General features: G+C 42.6%; 5 protein-coding genes across 5 annotated transcripts; 2 read left to right on the top strand and 3 right to left on the bottom strand.

Moving 5' to 3' along the window:
- Positions 1-94: 94 nt before the first annotated feature.
- Positions 95-2552, bottom strand: LOC147059721 (uncharacterized). Its single transcript, XM_085907853.1, has 2 exons — positions 1978-2552; positions 95-1736 (listed from the first exon to the last, which is right to left on the bottom strand). Exons 1-2 carry the CDS (start codon positions 2102-2104, stop codon positions 166-168), a joined length of 1698 nt encoding a protein of 565 aa, XP_085763979.1. The 5' UTR covers positions 2105-2552; the 3' UTR covers positions 95-165.
- On the top strand, positions 2367-4711 carry LOC147059720 (uncharacterized). The gene is made up of 2 exons (XM_085907861.1): positions 2367-3140; positions 3290-4711. Exons 1-2 carry the CDS (start codon positions 3032-3034, stop codon positions 4444-4446), a joined length of 1266 nt encoding a protein of 421 aa, XP_085763987.1. The 5' UTR covers positions 2367-3031; the 3' UTR covers positions 4447-4711.
- Positions 4712-5444: 733 nt separating this feature from the next.
- On the bottom strand, positions 5445-8582 carry LOC147059719 (uncharacterized). Its single transcript, XM_085907867.1, has 2 exons — positions 8116-8582; positions 5445-7503 (listed from the first exon to the last, which is right to left on the bottom strand). Exons 1-2 carry the CDS (start codon positions 8306-8308, stop codon positions 6731-6733), a joined length of 966 nt encoding a protein of 321 aa, XP_085763993.1. The 5' UTR covers positions 8309-8582; the 3' UTR covers positions 5445-6730.
- Positions 8583-9169: 587 nt separating this feature from the next.
- Positions 9170-11606, bottom strand: LOC147059718 (uncharacterized). Its single transcript, XM_085907206.1, has 4 exons — positions 11596-11606; positions 11422-11489; positions 11051-11161; positions 9170-10917 (listed from the first exon to the last, which is right to left on the bottom strand). Exons 1-4 carry the CDS (start codon positions 11604-11606, stop codon positions 9218-9220), a joined length of 1890 nt encoding a protein of 629 aa, XP_085763332.1. The 3' UTR covers positions 9170-9217.
- A 264-nt stretch (positions 11607-11870) lies between these two features.
- On the top strand, positions 11871-15921 carry LOC147059717 (uncharacterized). The gene is made up of 3 exons (XM_085907205.1): positions 11871-11880; positions 12350-12394; positions 13062-15921. The coding sequence occupies exons 1-3, from the start codon at positions 11871-11873 to the stop codon at positions 15698-15700; spliced, it is 2694 nt and encodes an 897-aa protein (XP_085763331.1). The 3' UTR covers positions 15701-15921.
- The last annotated feature ends 2930 nt before the right edge of the window (positions 15922-18851 follow it).

The raw sequence follows: 18851 nt of genomic DNA, 5'->3' as shown, positions 1-18851 counted from the left end.
CCAAGAAATAAAACCCGCTGTGCGTATCAAGTGAAGTTAATAAAAGTACATTATCCAACAGGGAGAGGTTGTCATTGTCAGTTACTGTTGTAGGCTTTTATTTTGCGTCAGGATCACATCAGAACAAAATCACTGTTAACACCTTTCCATTTCAATCTTCCATGATCATCGGCTGCTCTTCATACCACCACACCGGTGTTTCTTAACCTGATTCTTCCAAGAAAATCTTTTACTACAAACTAAACAGGCAAATGGTTTCTCTCCTGTGTGTATTCTCATGTGTTTGCTTAGGTATCCTTTCTGAGAAAATGTTTGATCACAGCCTGGGCAAGCAAAGGGTTTTTCTCCAGTGTGTGTTCTTGCATGTACTTTCAAGTTTCCCTTCTGAATGAATCTTTGACCACAAACTGAACAGGCAAAAGGTTTCTCCCCAGTGTGTGTTCTTGTGTGTGCTTTTAGATTTCCCTGCGTAGAGAATCCTTTACCACAAACCGTGCAAAGAAAAGGTTTCTCTCTAGAGTGTGTTCTCATGTGTGTTGTTAAATTTCTCTTTGCAAAAAATCTTTTACCACAAATCGAACATGCACAAGGTTTCTCCCTCGTATGTTTTCTTGTGTGTGTTAACAATGCTATCTTAAAAGTGAATGTTTTACCACACACTAAGCAGGCAAAGGGTTTCTCACCTGTGTGTGTCCTTGTGTGTGCTATCAAAGATAACCTAAAAGTGAATTTTTTACCACAAACTAAGCAAACAAAAGGTTTCTCCCCGGTGTGTGTTCTTGTGTGTGCTTTTAAGTATCCCCGTGTAGAAAATCCTTTCCCACAAATTGAGCAAGGAAAAGGCTTATCACCACTATGTGTTCTTGTGTGTCTTCTCAATTGTTCCTTATTAATAAATCTTTTATCGCAAATTGAGCAAACAAAAGGTTTCTCCCCAGTGTGTATTCTTGTGTGGCTTTTTAAGTTTCCCTTCTGTGAGAATGTTTTACCACAAACTGAGCAGATAAAAGCTTTTTCCCCAGTATGTATCCTTGCATGTGCTTCCAAATGTGACTGGGCTGGGAATTTTTTAGCACACACCGTGCATTCAAATGCTTTCTCCCCAGTGTGTATTTTTTGGTGTTTTCCCAAAGTTTCTCGGGCAGCAAATTTCTTACCACAAACAGAGCAGGCAAAAGGTTTTTCACCTGTGTGTATTCTTGTGTGCCGTTGTAGGTTGCCTTTTTTTGAGAATCTTTGACCACACACTAAGCAGGCAAAAGGTTTCTCCCCAGTGTGTGTTCTTGTGTGTGCTTCCAAATGTGCCTGTGCAGGGAATCTTTTACCACAATGTGAGCAATCAAATGTTTTTTCCCCAGTGTGCATTCTGAAATGTACTTTCAGACCCCACTTTGAACCAAATATATTCCCACATTGAGAACATTTCCAGCGTTTCTTGTTGGGTTTTTTGCTGCCTTGTTTGTGGGATGTCCTAACACGTTTGGAGTGTTGATTGTTGGAGGCAGCGGGGTGTGATGTTATGTCATCACAAACCGATTGTGGAGCAGCTTGGTTGTCTCCTTCACCCTTTTCCTCATCACCTTCAATCTTCACAACGACATAAGGGAATGGCAACTTGGTGCTACGGACCTCCTCGTCTTCCTCTTCAGAGTAAGCAGGTTCTGGTCCTTCTTTCTCCTTAGCGTGAGGGGAATCGGGATCCTGTTGCTTAGAATGAAGACATTTTTTACTGATGTCTGCAGGGCACAAACAGACAAACACACATGGTTTGATCAATTGAAATATGATGTTGTGACTTTGATGTTGCATGATATCATTTTGGATAAGTATAGATTTAAGGTTATTGGGCAAATCAGATAAGCGGAAAAAAAAAAAAGTGACGATTATTTTGATCAGACGTATTGGATTGTTCAGAAAGTGTTGTGCACATTCAAAAGATTGAATTATTTAAGGACAAGAGTAAAAAAGTGAACGAACCTGCTCTGTGTAACACAACTCGAAGCTGCTTGTACACAACGCCCAGGAGTTGCTGGCGTTGTCGCTCGTCCTCCTCTTTTGTTCCAGAAAGTTTTTTCACGTATTCTGACGAATGACTCGCACACATTTCCCAACGAATACCGCAACACAAGACACACTTGATCAATTGGTCGTCTTTTGGGTAGCGGCTAGCGAGTCAAATTAAGCTAAGCTAAGCTAAAATCACTTGAAAGGTTTCAACGCGCAGCAGACGGATCTATCCGGAAGGTTTTAGTTCATCGCAATGGTCAATATATTTGACTAAAACTCTCTGGGGTGCAGTCATGTGTCGAGGGTGAGAGAGAGAGAGGAAAAAAAGCTCTTTGTTCGAAGTTCGCAGCCATCCAGCTCGACAAAACTACGCTAAATTAGCATGAACACGTTTGTCCTGACACCAAGATTTTTTTGAATGACGTCTTAGTCCGGAAAGTGGTATCAATCAAGCCCGTGTCGTGGTTTCAATGCGATCCGTTCTGAGTGAGAAGAATCATTTTGTAAAAACAAAACAAAACGACGCGGCGCGAAATGTACGGCAAGTCGCTTGGACAAACGACGTGTCATAACTGTAGACTTTTTTTAAGAGTCCGCGAGGCAACATGGTCTCTCTCACGGAACTGCTTTTTAAACAACCCTAATGGCTTATTTTAATGCCGAAAAAGAGTTTTTATTTGATTTGATCTACTGTGGGCTGATCCAAACATTTCGGGTCCACGTCGAGCCACGCACGTCTCGAAATGCGCTCTGCAGCCGCTAGCCAGGATGACTGCACGGATGAATGCTTCCCGAATTAATCATGAACATACTCAAGCCATCATCATCATTTTGTGGGGCTTCACCGTCACGTCTCAAGACCTCGTTTGCGGATAAACTCGTCTTGGTCACACTTTGAGACTTCCGCACCTAGCTTAGCTTAGCCTAGCTTCCTAGCTGTGAACAAAGCGACGCGTTGTTAGCAACACGACGGCAAAAGCTGAGATGACGTTCAAGTGAAACGGGTTGTGATTCTAGTGTGAAAATGTGTACAAAAACCGTAAAAGAAGAGTACGAAGAGGAAGTCACGAACGAGAGACGTCAACGACTGGACGCCCTTTTCAAAAAGCCTCAACTTGTATTACATAGAGCAGGTTTGTTTTTGCCTTCTTACTCTTCAAATTATAGCATCTTGTTTTGAATCTTTCTGATATTCCTTTATTTGCACGAATAACTGTATTTACACTCAAGACGACCAAGTTTGCTCTTCCGTGCTATTTGTGTTTGTTTTCTGGTCTGGCAGATGAAAGTCTTCATCCTGAGGTGAAGAGCCACCACGTCAAAGAGGAAGAGGAGCCCGAGAATCTGTGCGTTAAAGAGGAGGAAGGGGCTGAAGATAGGTTGCCTTTCTCTTGTGTCATTGTGAAGATCGAAGGCGATGAAGAAGACAATGATGGAGACCGTGGTGGAGGATTACAGGCACACAGCCACTTAGCTCCACTATCAGGCAGCAGTGACACAACTTCCAACACTTATGATGATCGTGATGATGATATTGACTCCAAAAGTGATGTGACGTGCTCCACTGACAACAAACGCTTGAGGTGCCCTCAATGTGACAAACCCTTTGGTACCAAGTATGCTTTGAAAGTGCACGTGAGAACACACACTGGAGAGAAACCCTTTTCTTGCTCATTTTGTGGTCAAACTTTCTCTTGTAAAGCAAAGCTATCAACACACACCAAAACGCACACTGGGGAGAAGCCATTTGCCTGCTCAGTTTGTGGTAAAAGATTTTGTCAGAAAGGATACTTGCAAACACACACAAAAACACACACCGGAGAGAAACCTTTTGCCTGTTCAGTTTGCGGTCTTACGCTAACTCAAAAGTCGAATTTAATCATTCACATGAGAACACACACAGGGGAGAGACCTTTTGCATGTTCACTTTGTGGTAAAAGCTTCTCAATCAAGAAAAGTTTGATAAGTCACACACGAACACACACAGGGGATAAGCCTTTTGCCTGCTCAGTTTGTGGGAATCAATTCTCTACAAAGGGGCATTTAAGAAGACACACGAGAACACACACTGGCGAGAAACCTTTTTCCTGCTTAGTGTGTGGTCTTAAAGTAACACAAAAGAATAATTTAATCAAACACATGAGGACCCACACTGGGGAGAAACCTTTTCCTTGCTCAGTGTGTGGTAAAACCTTTGTTCAGAAGGCACAACTGAACACACATACAAGGACACACACCGGGGAGAAACCCTTTGCCTGCTCTGTTTGCGCCTACACTTTCAGTGAACGTTCAAAACTGGTTCGACACATGAGAACACACACTGGGGAGAAAGTGTATCGTTGCAGTGCGTGTGGTAATAAATTCTCACACAAGTATCAGCTTGACAAACACGGCTGTTTTGGTCAACCGCTAATAGCACTCAATATCGTTCAACAGTGAAGAATTGTTAGCATTAGCAGAATCTTATAGACCTTATTTTGACATATTTCCAGTGACTACTTTTGCTTGAATGACTCATTTGTTTTCCTGCCATGCTCTGTTACACATCATAAAAGAGATTGTAAAGAAAAGCTTTTACAATGTTTCATTACAGTTGTGTGTTCATTTAAGCACCTCATTCCCAGTGTATATATATTGATAGAAATAAACCCTTCCATATATACCTATACATACAGTTTGGGCACCCCTGATCATTTACAAGATGTTCCTTTCTAAATCATTGGTTGTTCGGATCATCAATTTCAGTTAAATGTATGTCATATAGCAGACAAACAGTGAAATTTGAGAAGATATTACAGAAAGTCTGCAATCATTACCTAAACAAAAGTAGGCAGGTGTATACATTTGGGCAGCCCACCAGAAAAATGACATCAATATTTAGTAAATCCTCCTTTTGCAGAAATAACAGCCTCTAAACACTTCCTAGAGCTTCCAAAACATTTCAATAGGTTTTCTGCTCCAAAGAGATGCATGTACATCTTCAAGGATGAATGGAGCGGAGGGGGGGGGGCAAGGTAAAGAGATGAGGCAAATCTGGTAGTTGACGTTGTCGCTCGTTCTCCTCTTAAGTATTCTGCTATCCTTCTTTCAAACACCGCAAATGTTTCTTCAGCCCTGATGTGTTCCAATTTCCTTCACTTTTAAGTGTAGGCTTTGACACTACATCTTGGCTGAGCCCAGTTGAACTCTGGCTAAACACAACAAGAGCCCGCAAAAAAAAAACAGTTGAAGACTTGATTTTTAGTTTGGATTGCATACATATTTAATTCAAGCTTACAAGACAAAGGTTGAAGGTTCTTCACAATGTTTTCAAAGCATCAGCATTCTTCTCAGCAGGAGACTTGTATTTGTTAAGATGGCAGAATCTTTGGTCGCACATTGCAACTGAATGGTTTCTCATCAGAGTGTATTTGGATGTGTTTGCCTTTGAGAAAATTGTTGACCACAGATTGAGCAGGAGAAGCCTTTCTCCCTGGTACGTTATTCTCATGTGTTGAACCAGTCCCCATCGATCGCTAAAATTTAAATTACAGATGGCACATGTGAAGGGTTTCTCTCCAGTGTGTGTTCTGGTGTGTTTGTTGTTAAATGCCCCCTAATAGAGAATCTTTTACCAAATAGTGAGCAGGCGAAAGGTTTCTCTCCCGTGTGTCTTCTCCTGTGTTTACTCAAATTGGAGCGATCACTGAAACGTAAGTTGCAGACTGAACATGCAAAAGGTTTCTCCTTGTGTGTTTAACCATTGCTGAATAATCGATGAAACTTTTGTTGCAGGCGGAGCAAGAATAAGGCTTGTCTCCCGTGTGCCTTCTGAGCGAATCGTTTGTCTCCAGAGTGAATCATCCATCACGTGCAATCTCAAAGTATACTTGCTACCAAAAGTTTTGTCACATTGAGAACATTGCCAGTGTGACATGTCATATTACCTTTCGAGTCATCCGATTCAGGAGCGATGTGTTGCGTTGATTGCAGCTAGCGAGCTAAATTAACCTACGCGATTTGCAGCCTAAAAATACAACCAGAAGAAATGAATCAGATACGCGGAGCTAATTGAGGACGTTTTACTCTACTAAAGCAACGTTCTGTGTCGATGCATTAGTGCATTCAGTCCTAATTAAACATAGATTTGTGAAACGCGTTTGGTAACGCGAGCTGTTCCCGGAAGTGCCTCGGCAAAACTATTTCTACGGCATCTCCACTCGGACAAAATTACGTGCCACGGTTACGAACGCGCTAATCAATAGAACACGTTACCGCAATATTACAAACAAACAATTTGAGCCTCGATGTTTTAGAGCATGTTATAGCCTTTACAGCAATGTGTCTCGTACCACAAATGCTATAGCAACATATACACACAATTAAAAAAGGCCCTTATCCCAATCGAAATGAATGAAACTGCCATTCATTTGCTTCACCCTTTTTATTGTGTGTTTTAATAAGCAAAAACACCAGTGTGCTGTATAAAGCATACTATAAGCTGATACTGAGACAGCAGCATCATTTTCAAAACATTATGGACACAAACTTCACTGTGGATTCAAGTCATCTGACAACAGCACACGTAGGATAATGATGAGCATTTGACAGCATATTTATACGCAAACAGCATCTACTGGTTGAGTTTTTATCATAGGTTTGGTAAACGAATAAAAAGTACCCTGTTTATTTGGTTGACCTGATATGTGTCATATATCTTTCTCAGTGCAGCTTGGAGAGCAAACTAAGCCGGTGGTTTCTGCCCGGCGGGCGTTCTCACGTGTTGTCCCAAATTTGAATGAACATTGAAAGTTGGGTTGTACACCGAACAGGCAAAATGTTTGCCCCCCCCGGCGTGCGTTTTCTTGTGCTGAATCAACGCAGAACGATCGCCAAATCGTTTGCCGCACAGTGAGCAGGAAAACGGTTTCTCACCAGTGTGCGTTCTTGTGTGCGTTATCAAATTGGCCTTCTGAGAGAATCTTTTACCGCAAATTGAGCACATGAATGGCTTTTCTCCCGTGTGAACCATCATGTGTCTTCTCAGATTCCTCCTGTCGCCAAGAGTTCTGCCACATTGAGAGCATTTCCAGTGTTCTTTGCCAGCAGTGTGACTTTTGATGTGTCTTGTCAAAGTATACTTGGTCCCAAATGTTTTGTCGCAGTGAGAACACTTGAAGGGCGTGTTGTTAGCGTGCCGTGCCGTATTGCCTTCAGAGTGTGATGTGTTACTGTCATGATCTGATAGTGGCGATAGGAGGCTGTCTGCTGTCTGCCATTCTCCTCCGTCATTTGCCGTGGAGCAACCGCTCGAAGCCTGCGGCCATCTGTTCTTCTCACTTTGATGGTGAAGAAGCTGCCCGTCGTCCTCGCTCTTGAAAGGGACAGCGGTCAAGGACGACTCGCTAATGTCGGCCTCCTCCTCTTCCTCTTTAATTTGCACGACCTCCGGATCTTGCCGGTCCACCCTGAAGCTCGGCTTCTGCCGCTCGGAGGGAAGCTCTTCCTCGCTGACATCTGCGGGAAACAAGAAAACAAGCACACGGTTCGGTCAAGTCAGGCTTTGCTCACTCCAGGTAAGCTATGGCAGATGTGGTTTGTGTTCACGCTGATTAAATTCAGTTGTATTTACTGTTTGTCATTTCAATGACTGCATTCCTGTTTCCATTGTGTTCATCTTAATTAGAACAACATGTTTCATAGCATTATTAAATCAAGACATTTGAAGTCTTTGTAATGCCACTCCATATTTTAGTCAACGTTGGATTGAAGAGATTTGCATTTACCAACGAATCGGAGGACTGAAAATAAATTTGAAATCAAACTTGTAAAACAGTTCCGTCAGAGTCTATTTTAGATGACATGATTGATGATCGGTGGCGGGGCAGATTAGACTGACATAGCAACACATAGTCGTAAATGTAGCTCAATGTTAGTTGTGAAGCTTTCAGATTTGGTTTGCTCTTGGACGTTCACCACCTGTTAGCGATTCTTAAGATCGCCTGAACGTTCCGTTCATGATCCAAACCAACGAAGACGCCGCTGACCTCCCGGGGCTCTTCGCCTTCACGTGGATTTCATGATCGCGAACATCATTTGTTTCCCAAACGAGAGGAAAAGTCAACCAACCTGCTCCATGTGACTCAGCTTGAGGCCTGAAAACGGCGTTCAGCAGTTGACGTTGTCTCTCGTTCTCCTCTTTACTCCGACAAAGTTCCTCCTCGTACTCTGCTATCGTTCTTGCAAAAAGTCCAAATATTTCGTCGACGGCCGCACTGAGTCGTTGATTTAGCAACGCCTTCAGCATTTCTACTTTGCACATTTTCACACACTTTTCGCTCACTTCCGCTTCTCTTTGTTCGCAGCTAGCAAGCTGCGCTCAGCTAGGCTAAGAGAAGCTAACTGCCTGCAGAAGTCCACCGAGAGTGCAAGAAATGTCAACCTAACTGCGGTAGTCGCCTTTTCTGTCAGGAGGTCCGGAAGCCCCGTGTCGAAACTTTTATGTGCTTCAAACAATCCAAGAAGTTTATTCGGAAAACGTTGGACGAGACTTGTGTTGTCGTCGTGACGACGATGACGTCGGTGATGACGCAGACCATCCCTTTCATCTTCAGTCAGATCAAATGTGTCGACATAATCTTTGATGTATTTTTTCCAAGCTATTTTGAGGATGACCAGCAAAAACATCCGAAAAATAACTATTAAAAGAACAGCGGTGTGTTTCAATCGAGTTTTAGATCGCCTCCCCTTTATAAAGACCAGACAGAAATGTTCTATTGCCTGACTGCCTCCACCAGATGTGTCTGGTCGGAGTTTCAACAAATTTGTCTTAAATTGAATATTAATAATTCATCTGATTAATTCCTCTTCGTACTCGGCGATCGTCCTTTCAAACGCTCCAAACAGCTGGAAATGTATGTAGTAAGTGGCACCACAGGAGGGCGCTCTGGGCACCTGCATTACACGTACACTATTACGAGTATTGTTCGAATTGTAATTCGCTTTGCTGTTGAAATAGAAACTAAAGATTCAATGATGTTTTTATTTGAACAATGCAGACATTTCACAACAACAGTTTGAATAGCGCAGTTTTCAATGCACATCAAGCGCTGCCAGAAACAATGGTCAAGATTCCGACAGAAACGTCAGCACGATTTATTCATCTCTGCTGTCGGATCAACTCTACAAATGAGCTCGTGTTGTCTCACAGAAGAATTCCAATCTTGCAGCTTTACATCTTGCCAGCGCACTTGTGCGTTTTCAGATTGTCCTTGCGAGAGAATTTTCTGTCACACAGGCCGCAACAGAAGATTTTCTCCCCGGTGTGTGTCGTCATATGTCTGTCTAAATGTGAGCGACAAGTTAATCTCATACCGCACAGTAAGCACGAATACGGCCTGTCATCCGTGTGTGTTCTTTGGTGGCGAACGAACGACGACTGTACACTAAAACTTTTGTGGCACACCGAACAGGTGAAAGGTTTCTCACCAGCATGTGCTCGAGTGTGGATCATAAAATATTTCTTTCCAGCAAAGCTTTTACTGCACACCGAGCAGGTAAAGGGTTTCTCTCCAGCGTGTGTTTTTTGGTGTCGTACAAATGATGAGCGACCACTGAAACGTTTGTTACAGACTGAACACAAAAAAGGTTTTTCCCCCGTGTGTGTTCTTGCGTGTACCATAAAATAAGTTTTCAAGGCAAACCTTTTACCACAAAGCGTGCAGGTAAAAGGCTTGTCCCCAGTGTGTGTTCTCTTGTGTCGGGAAAATGTGGAAAAAGCACTAAAACGTTTATTACAGACTGGGCAAGAAAAGGGTTTCTCACCAGTGTGTATTCTCGTGTGTACGACAAAATGTGCCTTTTCACCAAATCTTTTGCCGCACACCGAGCAGGGGAAAGGTTTCTCACCGGTGTGTGTTCTTTTGTGTCGAACAAACGACGAGCGGCCGCTGAAACTTTTGTTGCAGACTGAACAAGAAACTGTTTTTTGTGCCGAGTGGCTTCTTGCGTGGATGGTCAAAATGGACTTGTGAGAGAATTTCTTCCCACACGCTTTACAAGCAACTGTTTTTCTGCCCCTGTGTTTTCTCGGTGGCGTTTCCGAACGCGCGTTTTGACTGGCTATCACACCAGACGGCGAGCAGCGTGGCTTTAAAGTGCTTTCTTCACTGTGGTTTCTGGTGTGTCTCACCAAATTTCCCTTTTGAGAGAATTGTTTACCGCAAAGTGAGCAGACAAAAGGTTTCTCACCAGTGTGTGTTTTTTTGTGTCGGATAAATGACGAACGACTACTAAAACTTTTATCGCAGGCCGAACAGGAATATGGTTTCTCACCAGTGTGCGTTCGCGTGTGTGTTGTCAAAACCGACTTCCGAGAAAACTCTTTACCGCACACCGAGCAGGAGAAGGAATTTTCACCTGTGTGCGTTCTCATGTGCTTTTTCAAATGTGAATTTTGACGGAATCTCATCCCACAAAGCGAGCATTGCTTCTTCAGTGTGGTGGGTCGTGTGTGTGTTCTTGTGTGTCTTATCAAATTTCCTTTTTGAGAGAATTCCTTACCGCAAACTGTGCATGAAAAGGGTTTCTCCGCCGTGTGTGTTCTCGTGTGCATTTTCAAAGCCGAGTTGTTGCCAAAACGTTTTCCACACTGAGAACATTTCCAGCGTTTGTTGTCAGTACGGCAAGTGGTATCGCCTTTAGTTTGCTCGTCATCATCGGTGCCAGGAAATGTCGTGTTGTCACTATCTGCCTGGGATCCTGCGCAGTGGTCTCCATCACCTTCTTCATCCTCATCTTCACTCTTTACAATGACACGGATAAATGGCACAGAGGTGATATCCTCTTCCTCCTCCTCCTCTTTAATATGGGGGGGCTGCTGCACCTGCAGCTCTGCGCGGGAGTTGCACTCATGCTGCTCAGGATGAAGATCTATTTTATTGACGTATGCGGGAAACAAGACAAATATACAATTTGGACAAGTCAAGTGCGTTCCTTCCATCCATGATGTGATGTCTCGCTGTACTTTGAATGAAACACATTCGGGTGTAAGAAGTAATCAAACCTTCTCTTAGTAATCCGTCTTGGGGCTTCTGGAAGACGGCGCGCTGTTGTTGACGTTCTTGCCCGTTGTCTTTTTTTCGCCAAAGCGCTTCCTCGAATTCTTCTTTGACACCTTTTGCACACATTTTCCAACGACAATCGCAACACTTTCTCTCGCTTTCGAGGGCGACGTGTTGCTAACGTCAGCCTTTCTTTGTTAGGAGCAAGCAAGCTAAGCTAAGTTAGCTCGTGAAGTCTGACATTATACCAAAGCGAGTCCACGCGATCACGGAGAAAACCATAAGCGAAAAGCTCGATGACGCAAAAAATAAAAATAATGAACGAAATCGCAAGGAAATAAATGATACGGTTTATATAAGTATGCTACCTCACCAACTTTGCGTTCCCATTCGTTGTTTTCTTCTTCTACTTCTTGAGTTGAATGGGTGTTGGCAAACAGTCTTCACGTGTAATAGCGCCACCCAGAGGATTGTTGTGTAGCTCAATGACTAATGCGGTGTTCGTCAAATCACACAAAAATACATTTGGTTAAGACGAAATCAATACCCAAAAGCCATTAAATTAAATTAAAAGCCCCCCCCCCTTACTCTGAGGTTAGCATTAAAGCAAAATCGATTTGGATCCACTCATGGAGAAAGAGAATTCTCTTGCATTGATTGGGATGACAAGATACGTTCAATCATTCAATCGGGTATACATATATATTTTAATTTTCTTTCACCACTAGTACCCGAAGGCACCTGTATCATCTTTCCCCAGTGAAATAAAATTCCATGAACCTGTTCTGTATAAAAACAAACCCAAAGTTTTGTTTCGCCTTAATGAGTTGCCGTAGCCCGTCCCGGCCCGGCCCAGCCCGGCCACCGTAGCCTGCTATCACAAAATGGCCAACTGTAGTCGTCGTGGCTTGCCTTGAGTACGTGATTCACAAAATAATTATTCCCATGTAATATTAATATTAATATAATATATTAATATTTCCCATGACTCAAACTGAATTTCTATCTTCGTGTCCGGATAAACCTGTGCGCGTGCACTTTGAACCTTCTCTGGCGAACTTAGCTTAGCTTGATCGCGGCTAGCAAATATGCCATGCATGCCACATGGTTCCATTTCTTAGCCCGAATAATGCAAAACAACATATGAACAATAACGAAGACATATTTACACTAACAAGAACATACGTACAGTGACATTTTTTTTAGTTTCATAACTTAACTGATTGAAAATCATAGCTACCTACTGATGCAGTGATGGCGACACTTTGTCATAAAGAAATCCGTGACTTTGAATGATGAAGTTTTTAAAAACAACAACGTCTGGTCACCCTTCAAGAAGCGATCAAGTGAGTGCAAATTGTTGAGACTGACGCGTGGGAAATATGTGCAAGAAAGACAGAGCAGAGCAGTGCAGAGCAGAGCGAGGAACTTTGTGGGACAAAAGAGGACAAGCAAGCCACAACGTGACTTCGTAAACTCGCTTTGCAAATTGGAGCCTTGAATTATGTTCATCAGAGCAGGTTAGTTCTCAGGCTCACTTGCTCTCATCAATTATATTCATACCTTTATGTTATTGTTTGTTTACTTATTTGGTTAATTATTTTTCACTCATTTATTCATTGATTTAATAAAGAATAATTATCGTTTTTTTGTTTTGTGTGCATACAGAAATGTTCTATGCAGAAGTGTCAAAAGTATTCGTGTTTATTTGTCAGCTATATTTATCAACTTGAGTAGTGTAAAGTTGGGGGCAACAAAACTGTCCTAAAAACATATTACATGTTGCAATAATATAAATCCAAATGATTAGAAGAAAAAGCTATCAATTCAGATTTGGTTTGAATCTTCTATTTTGAAGACATTTCACTTTCAACCCAATGGGCTTTTTCAGATCATCTTCTGTTATCTTCAACATTGCTAAAACCGTTTCCATATAACAACGTTCAAAGTCACATGACCAAAACATTTCAGATATAGCAAAATCAAACTCGACTTTTGTTTTGTGTCCGGCAGTCCCCAGTGATCTCCTTGGTGAGCTGGAGGAGCCAGAATGCACCCAAATTAAAGAGGAGGCGGAGGAGCCAGTGTGTGCCCCAATTAAAGCCGAAGATGAGGAGTCACCACATCCCCACATTAAAGAAGACGAGGAATACATCACCATGTTTCCATTGACTGGTGTCAGCGTGAAGAGTGAAGAAGGTAATGGAGAGCAACATGGAGGACCAGACGCCATCTTCCCTCCACTTTTTGATGAAGGATCCCAAGCTCCACCGTCAGACAGTGACGAGAAAACGTCACACTCTTCTATTGCTGATAATGAAGATAAAGGTCATGGTGAGGAGAACAGACAAGCGGAGCCTCGGGCTAGCGTCTCACGTCAGCACGTGACAGTAGAAGGTGACGCAGACGGCCTCCTTGCTCCGCTATCAGACAGTGATGAAATAACCTCACACTCTTCTGCCTGCACTGTCCATGAACACTCCAAAGGTGATAGGACACGTCACACTGACAACACACGCTGGAAATGTTCTCGGTGTGACAAAACCTTTACCTACAAGTCAACCTTGAAAAGCCACAAACAAATACACGCCCGGGAACCTTTTACCTGCTCGGTTTGTGCTCAAGGTTATTCTAGAAAGGAAGCATTCAAACTTCACACAAGAACACACACTGGAGAAAAACCTTTTCCTTGTTCCGTGTGTGAGAAAAGATTCTCTTTGGAGGAAAGCTTAATGAGACACACAAGAACACACACTGGGGAAAAACCTTTTACCTGCGCAGTTTGTGGTAAAAGTTATTCTAGAAAGGGGCATTTAAGGAATCATTTCAAAACACATTCTGCCAGTGGAAAAAAAACTTTTGCCTGCGCAGATTGTGGTAAAAGCTATTCTCAAAAGCAAAGCCTTTTATGTCACCAAAAAACACACACTGGGGAAAAACCTACCTGCTCCCATTGTGGCAAAGAATTTTCCACAAAGGGAGCATTAAAAATTCACACAAGAACACACACTGGAGAAAAACCTTTTCCCTGTTCCATGTGTGATAAAACATTTCCTTTGAAGGAAAGCTTAATAAGACACACAAGAACACACACTGGGGAAAAACCTTTTGCCTGCACAGTTTGTGCTAAAAGTTACTCTAGAAAGGGGGATTTAAGCATTCATTTAAGAACACATAGTGTGGGCGCGGAAAAACGTTTTCCCTGCTCAGATTGTGGTAAAAGTTACTCGAAAAAGGCCTATTTAAACATTCATTTAAAAACACAATGTGGGGGAAAAACAATTGCCCGCTCAGATTGTGGTGGAAGCTATTCTCAAAAGCAAGACTTATTACGTCACCCAAAAACACACACTGAGGAAAACCTTTTTGCCTGCTCTAATTGTGGCAAAGATTTTTCTACAAAGACAGCATTAAAAAGTCACACAAAATCCCACACTGGAGAGAAACCTTTTCTTTGTTTGGTGTGTGGCAAAACATTTGCTTTGAAAGAAAGATTAAGAAGACACACAAGAACACACACTGGGGAAAAACCTTTTGCCTGCTCAGTTTGTGGTAATAGGTACTCGAGAAAAGTGTATTTAAGCATTCATTTAAAAACACATAGTGAGGGAAAACCTTTCGCCTGCTCAGATTGTGGTAAAAGGTATGATCAAATGAAAAGCTTATTATATCACAGAAAAACACACACTGGGGAAAAACATTTTGCCTGCCCTTTTTGTGGCAAATGTTTTTCTACAAAGGGAGCGTTCAAAATTCACACGAGAACACACACTGGAGAAAAGCCTTTTCGTTGTTCCGTGTGTGAGAAAACATTTTCTTTGAAAGAAAGCTTAAGAAGACACACAAGAACACACACTGGGGAAAAACCTTTTGCCTGCTCAGTTTGTGCGAAAAGTTACTCTAGAAAGGGGGATTTAAGCATTCATTTAAAAACACATAGTGCGAGTGCGGAAAAACCTTTTGCCTGCTCAGATTGTGGTGAAAGCTGTTATGACAAGAAAAACTTATTATATCACACAAAAACACACACTGGGGAAAAACCTTTTGCCTGCTCTGATTGTGGCAAATCTTTTTCTACAAAGGGATCACTAAAAATTCACACAAGAGCACACACTGGAGAGAAACCATTTCTTTGTTCGCTGTGTGGTAAAACATTTCCTTTGAAGGAAAGCTTAATAAGACACACAAGAACACACACTGGGGAAAAACCTTTTGCCTGCACAGTTTGTGGTAAAAGTTACTCTCGAAAAGGGGATTTAAGCATTCATTTAAGAACACATAGTGTGGGTGCGGAAAAACGTTTTCCCTGCTCAGATTGTGGTAAAAGTTACTCGAAAAAAGCCTATTTAAACATTCATATAAAAACACATAGTGAGGAAAAACCTTTCGCCTGCTCTGATTGTGGCAAATCTTTTTCTACAAAGGGATCATTAAAAATTCACGCAAAAACACACACTGGAGAAAAACCTTTTCTTTGTTCGCTGTGTGGTAAAACATTTGCTTTGAAGGAAAGCTTAATCAGACACACAAGATCACACACTGGAGAGAAACCATTTTCCTGCTCGGTTTGTGGTAAAAGCTACTCTAGAAAGGGGCATTTAAGCATTCATTTCAAAAAACACATTTCACTGTGGTCATGTCATAGTGAATAACTATACAATCAACTGGTTGCTCATTGTAGTCCTTCATGATCATTTTTCATATGGCAATTTCACCAAGTTTATCTCCTTGTTTTGTCATTTGTTGTTTTGTTCAATTGCTGATTTTTCTTTGCTCTGGTGTTTTTTGTGTTTTTTCCATCTTTCTGCACGTGTGATGTTAGTTGATATGTGGCTCGTGCTCGCGAATATATATATTCTCATATTCTATGCAATGTGCCAAATTGTACGTTTCATGATGAATAAATAAAAATATGCATGCAAGGATGGCTTGAGTGTCACCATGTCGCGCATGCGTGTAAAGTTGCGTGACAAATTACATCTTGATATATAACAAAGGTACAGTGTGTCGACGACTATTATGTACATTTGATATAATTGTAGATTTAGTCATTTTTAATATTACATAATTACATAGGTCGGGCCTCACCGTACAGAAAGCTGATAGGTCTCATCTTTCTGCTACGGAATCCTAAAGGGGACAAACAGCAAAGGGTAAATTTGTCAAATGCAAACGCTTCACTTAAGGGGATACTCATTAGGGTTGAATATTTGCTCGCATCTCTGCTGATGACGTATGTCTGGCACCGTTAGGCCATTGCATTTTATTAGTTCACCACTAGAGGTCACAAAATAATACACCCTGTCCGTAGGAACCTTGTCATTGTATCATATAGCACCAAACTCCTCAACTTAATGTGTGATTACTTTGATTCAAATCATGAAATACTACTCTTCCACATCCTTAAGAGGCCACGTTTTGAGGTGGCCCTTTACACTGTGACCTCAGTACTACCTCTGAAAGTGGCTTTTAGAAAGTACACAGCTGTGTTCTGGTGTTCAGCTGAGCGAATAGAAGCCAAACCTTAATGGAAGACACAAATATTTTTACAACAATGTTTTTGGCGGGGGTGGGGGGGGGAATGGTATATGCGTCGGAGGCGGGCATGTTTTTCTTCCCCTTTCCTCCTATACACACATATTTGTCCCTTTTGACCTTTTGCAGGGCACAAGGAGGGTCTTTCTGGGTCCGTCGGGGCAATTAGATGGCGCCGTGCACTCACGCTGATGCCTCTAGTTTTTCCTCCAGTTGTGCAGAGTTCACCTTTTGATAAGAGCAATTAGCAGAGCGCTTGAACTCTGCATGGTCTGGCGTTCTGCCTGCACGCAATGTGATTGTAGGGATCCTTCCGTTTTCGATCCTCCCCCAAACAAACACAGCACTTAAAAAACTTCAGGTGCACTCGAATGCCAATGCGCCTCTTTGTCACGTATGAGACATGCTAGCAATGATCAGTACTCGAATGTGCATATTTGATCTGGAGAATAATTGTCAACTGTGGGCATGTGAAGCCCTTTGAGATGTTTCTGTGATTAAGGGCCATATAAATAAAGCTGACTTCTGAAATGGATACGCAACATTTTGCATGAATGTGAGCTGCTGTTTCCCAGAATACAGAAATGTAAATTAGAGATGTAAATGCGGTGTACTATAGCGTCTACAGTCCTTTTGGAGATTCTAACTCAAACGCATTTGTTTGTCATCGTGTCGGATCAATCGGCCGCCTCCAAAATATTTATTACGTTTTAGAACCGGGCGACCACAAAGCAAGTAAAGTAGAGCCAGGTAGCTTTACACGCTTGGCCGCCCACCTAGCCCGTGTGACTTGTGCGGTTTTTCGGTCTTAACTGAAATCCAGTCATACATTTGCCAAGGGTGTCATAGATGAGAAGACGCCAAGCCAGGAGGAAAAGGTCACGGCGACAGATGCCGAGCTCGAGTCATGCTCGGAATGATTACGAGGCAGATGTGAAAAATGAGCAGAAGAGAGGAAGAATACCGCTACTGCTGAGCTCCAACTGAGAATCTATTTTCAGAGTGATTTAGATCATTGAGAATAATGAGTGATTAGTTGTACTTCGAGCACGTCGTGTATTATTCATTTCATCACGCCGCAAAGACTTCCCACCTTAATGAAGAGGCCGCTATGCACGCACACTTGATCAAATTGTGCTATTAGAACCTGAATTTCAAGAAGTGCTAGGTGTTTTGTCTCATCCTATTGCGGCTGTCCTTACGGTTTCAGTTTCAGAAAAAGACTTGCTTTGATTGCTGATGCTGCCAATCACTTCTGCGTGACCTCAAAGGTTGCTGCCTGCCTGCCTGCCTCATGAATATTACAGTAGCAGACAAGCTGCAACGGCCACTCAGCTTAAGTGCAAGTTGGAACATTGGGATGAAACGCGCAGACGGATTTATTGAAGAAAAAAAAAAAAACAACAACGTCAGCAGGGACTGCGGGCGGACACGACGCACCTGCTTCGAGCACGTGTCGCTGGATGTTGATGTTGGTCGTGCCGGACAGGTGGACAGGTGGCATCACTCAGGACGGCCGCCGATGAATAATCGAGCTGACGCGTCAGCTGAGGTGTGCTTAACAAATGGAGCTGGATGACAAATGCCAAGGGAGCCCATGCGCAGACACATCAAAATAGCCAGCAAGTATTTATCTTACTATTTGACTTTTTCTTCTCACCTTCCCGCCATTATTTGGCATTTCAATAGATGTGTGCAAGATTGTTCATTTGCTGTGACCCCGCCCCCTGACCAGCACCAGCACAGGCACAGGCACAGGCACAGGCACAGGCACAGGCACAGGCACAAGCACAAGCACAAGCACAAGCACAGCTCGCGGGCATCTCTGCCTTTGCCCTGGCTGGAGCCAAAAACAGAGCCCAGCCACAGGTGGTGTGCGCCAAAGTGTGCACTTTATTGGTTGTGACACACGTCTCTTGCCTTAAGTGCTCGGAGAGGACAATTAAAAATGCATCAGTAGCATGCAATGAGAGGGCTGAAAAGCAATATGTAACCTTGCTCAGGCCGCGACCTCTCGTGCCTCGTCTACGAGCCTTTTTGCTGCTCTGCTGATGACGTACGAATGACAACTTTCAGACTCTGTCATGTCATCACGTCAACGAATACACCTTGAAGCGACACGCTTTTTGCAGACATTTTTTCCTCCATTGTTTGTTCACGTTCGCCTTGAGAACTAAGAAGCAGGTGTGCTCGCAACACTGGAAAAAAAAAAAAAAAGCAGAATATACTCCGTTTTATTTTGTGCAACCACTAGACAATCAAATAGCT

The sequence above is a fragment of the Syngnathus leptorhynchus genome, chromosome 3, assembly GCF_054491065.1.
Source record: "Syngnathus leptorhynchus isolate UIUO chromosome 3, UIUO_Slep, whole genome shotgun sequence".
Taxonomy (NCBI): Eukaryota; Metazoa; Chordata; class Actinopteri; order Syngnathiformes; family Syngnathidae; genus Syngnathus; species Syngnathus leptorhynchus.
The sequence above is the reverse complement of the archived record's forward strand: the minus strand, read 5'-3'. Positions and strand labels throughout refer to the sequence as shown.

Bases quoted from the DNA above. Each gene is read 5' to 3' on its own strand.
- LOC147059721 (XM_085907853.1), bottom strand. From the start codon at position 2,104: ATGTGTGCGAGTCATTCGTCAGAATACGTGAAAAAACTTTCTGGAACA. The intron at 1,737-1,977 runs GTTCGTTCACTT...TGTGCCCTGCAG, and splicing joins AGTTGTGTTACACAGAGCAG to ACATCAGTAAAAAATGTCTT.
- LOC147059720 (XM_085907861.1), top strand. From the start codon at position 3,032: ATGTGTACAAAAACCGTAAAAGAAGAGTACGAAGAGGAAGTCACGAAC. The intron at 3,141-3,289 runs GTTTGTTTTTGC...CTGGTCTGGCAG, and splicing joins ACTTGTATTACATAGAGCAG to ATGAAAGTCTTCATCCTGAG.
- LOC147059719 (XM_085907867.1), bottom strand. From the start codon at position 8,308: ATGTGCAAAGTAGAAATGCTGAAGGCGTTGCTAAATCAACGACTCAGT. The intron at 7,504-8,115 runs GTTGGTTGACTT...TGTTTCCCGCAG, and splicing joins AGCTGAGTCACATGGAGCAG to ATGTCAGCGAGGAAGAGCTT.
- LOC147059718 (XM_085907206.1), bottom strand. The intron at 11,162-11,421 runs GTGAGGTAGCAT...TGTGTGCAAAAG, and splicing joins CGAATGGGAACGCAAAGTTG to GTGTCAAAGAAGAATTCGAG. The intron at 10,918-11,050 runs GTTTGATTACTT...TCAATAAAATAG, and splicing joins AGACGGATTACTAAGAGAAG to ATCTTCATCCTGAGCAGCAT.
- LOC147059717 (XM_085907205.1), top strand. The intron at 12,395-13,061 runs GTGAGTGCAAAT...TGTGTCCGGCAG, and splicing joins ACCCTTCAAGAAGCGATCAA to TCCCCAGTGATCTCCTTGGT.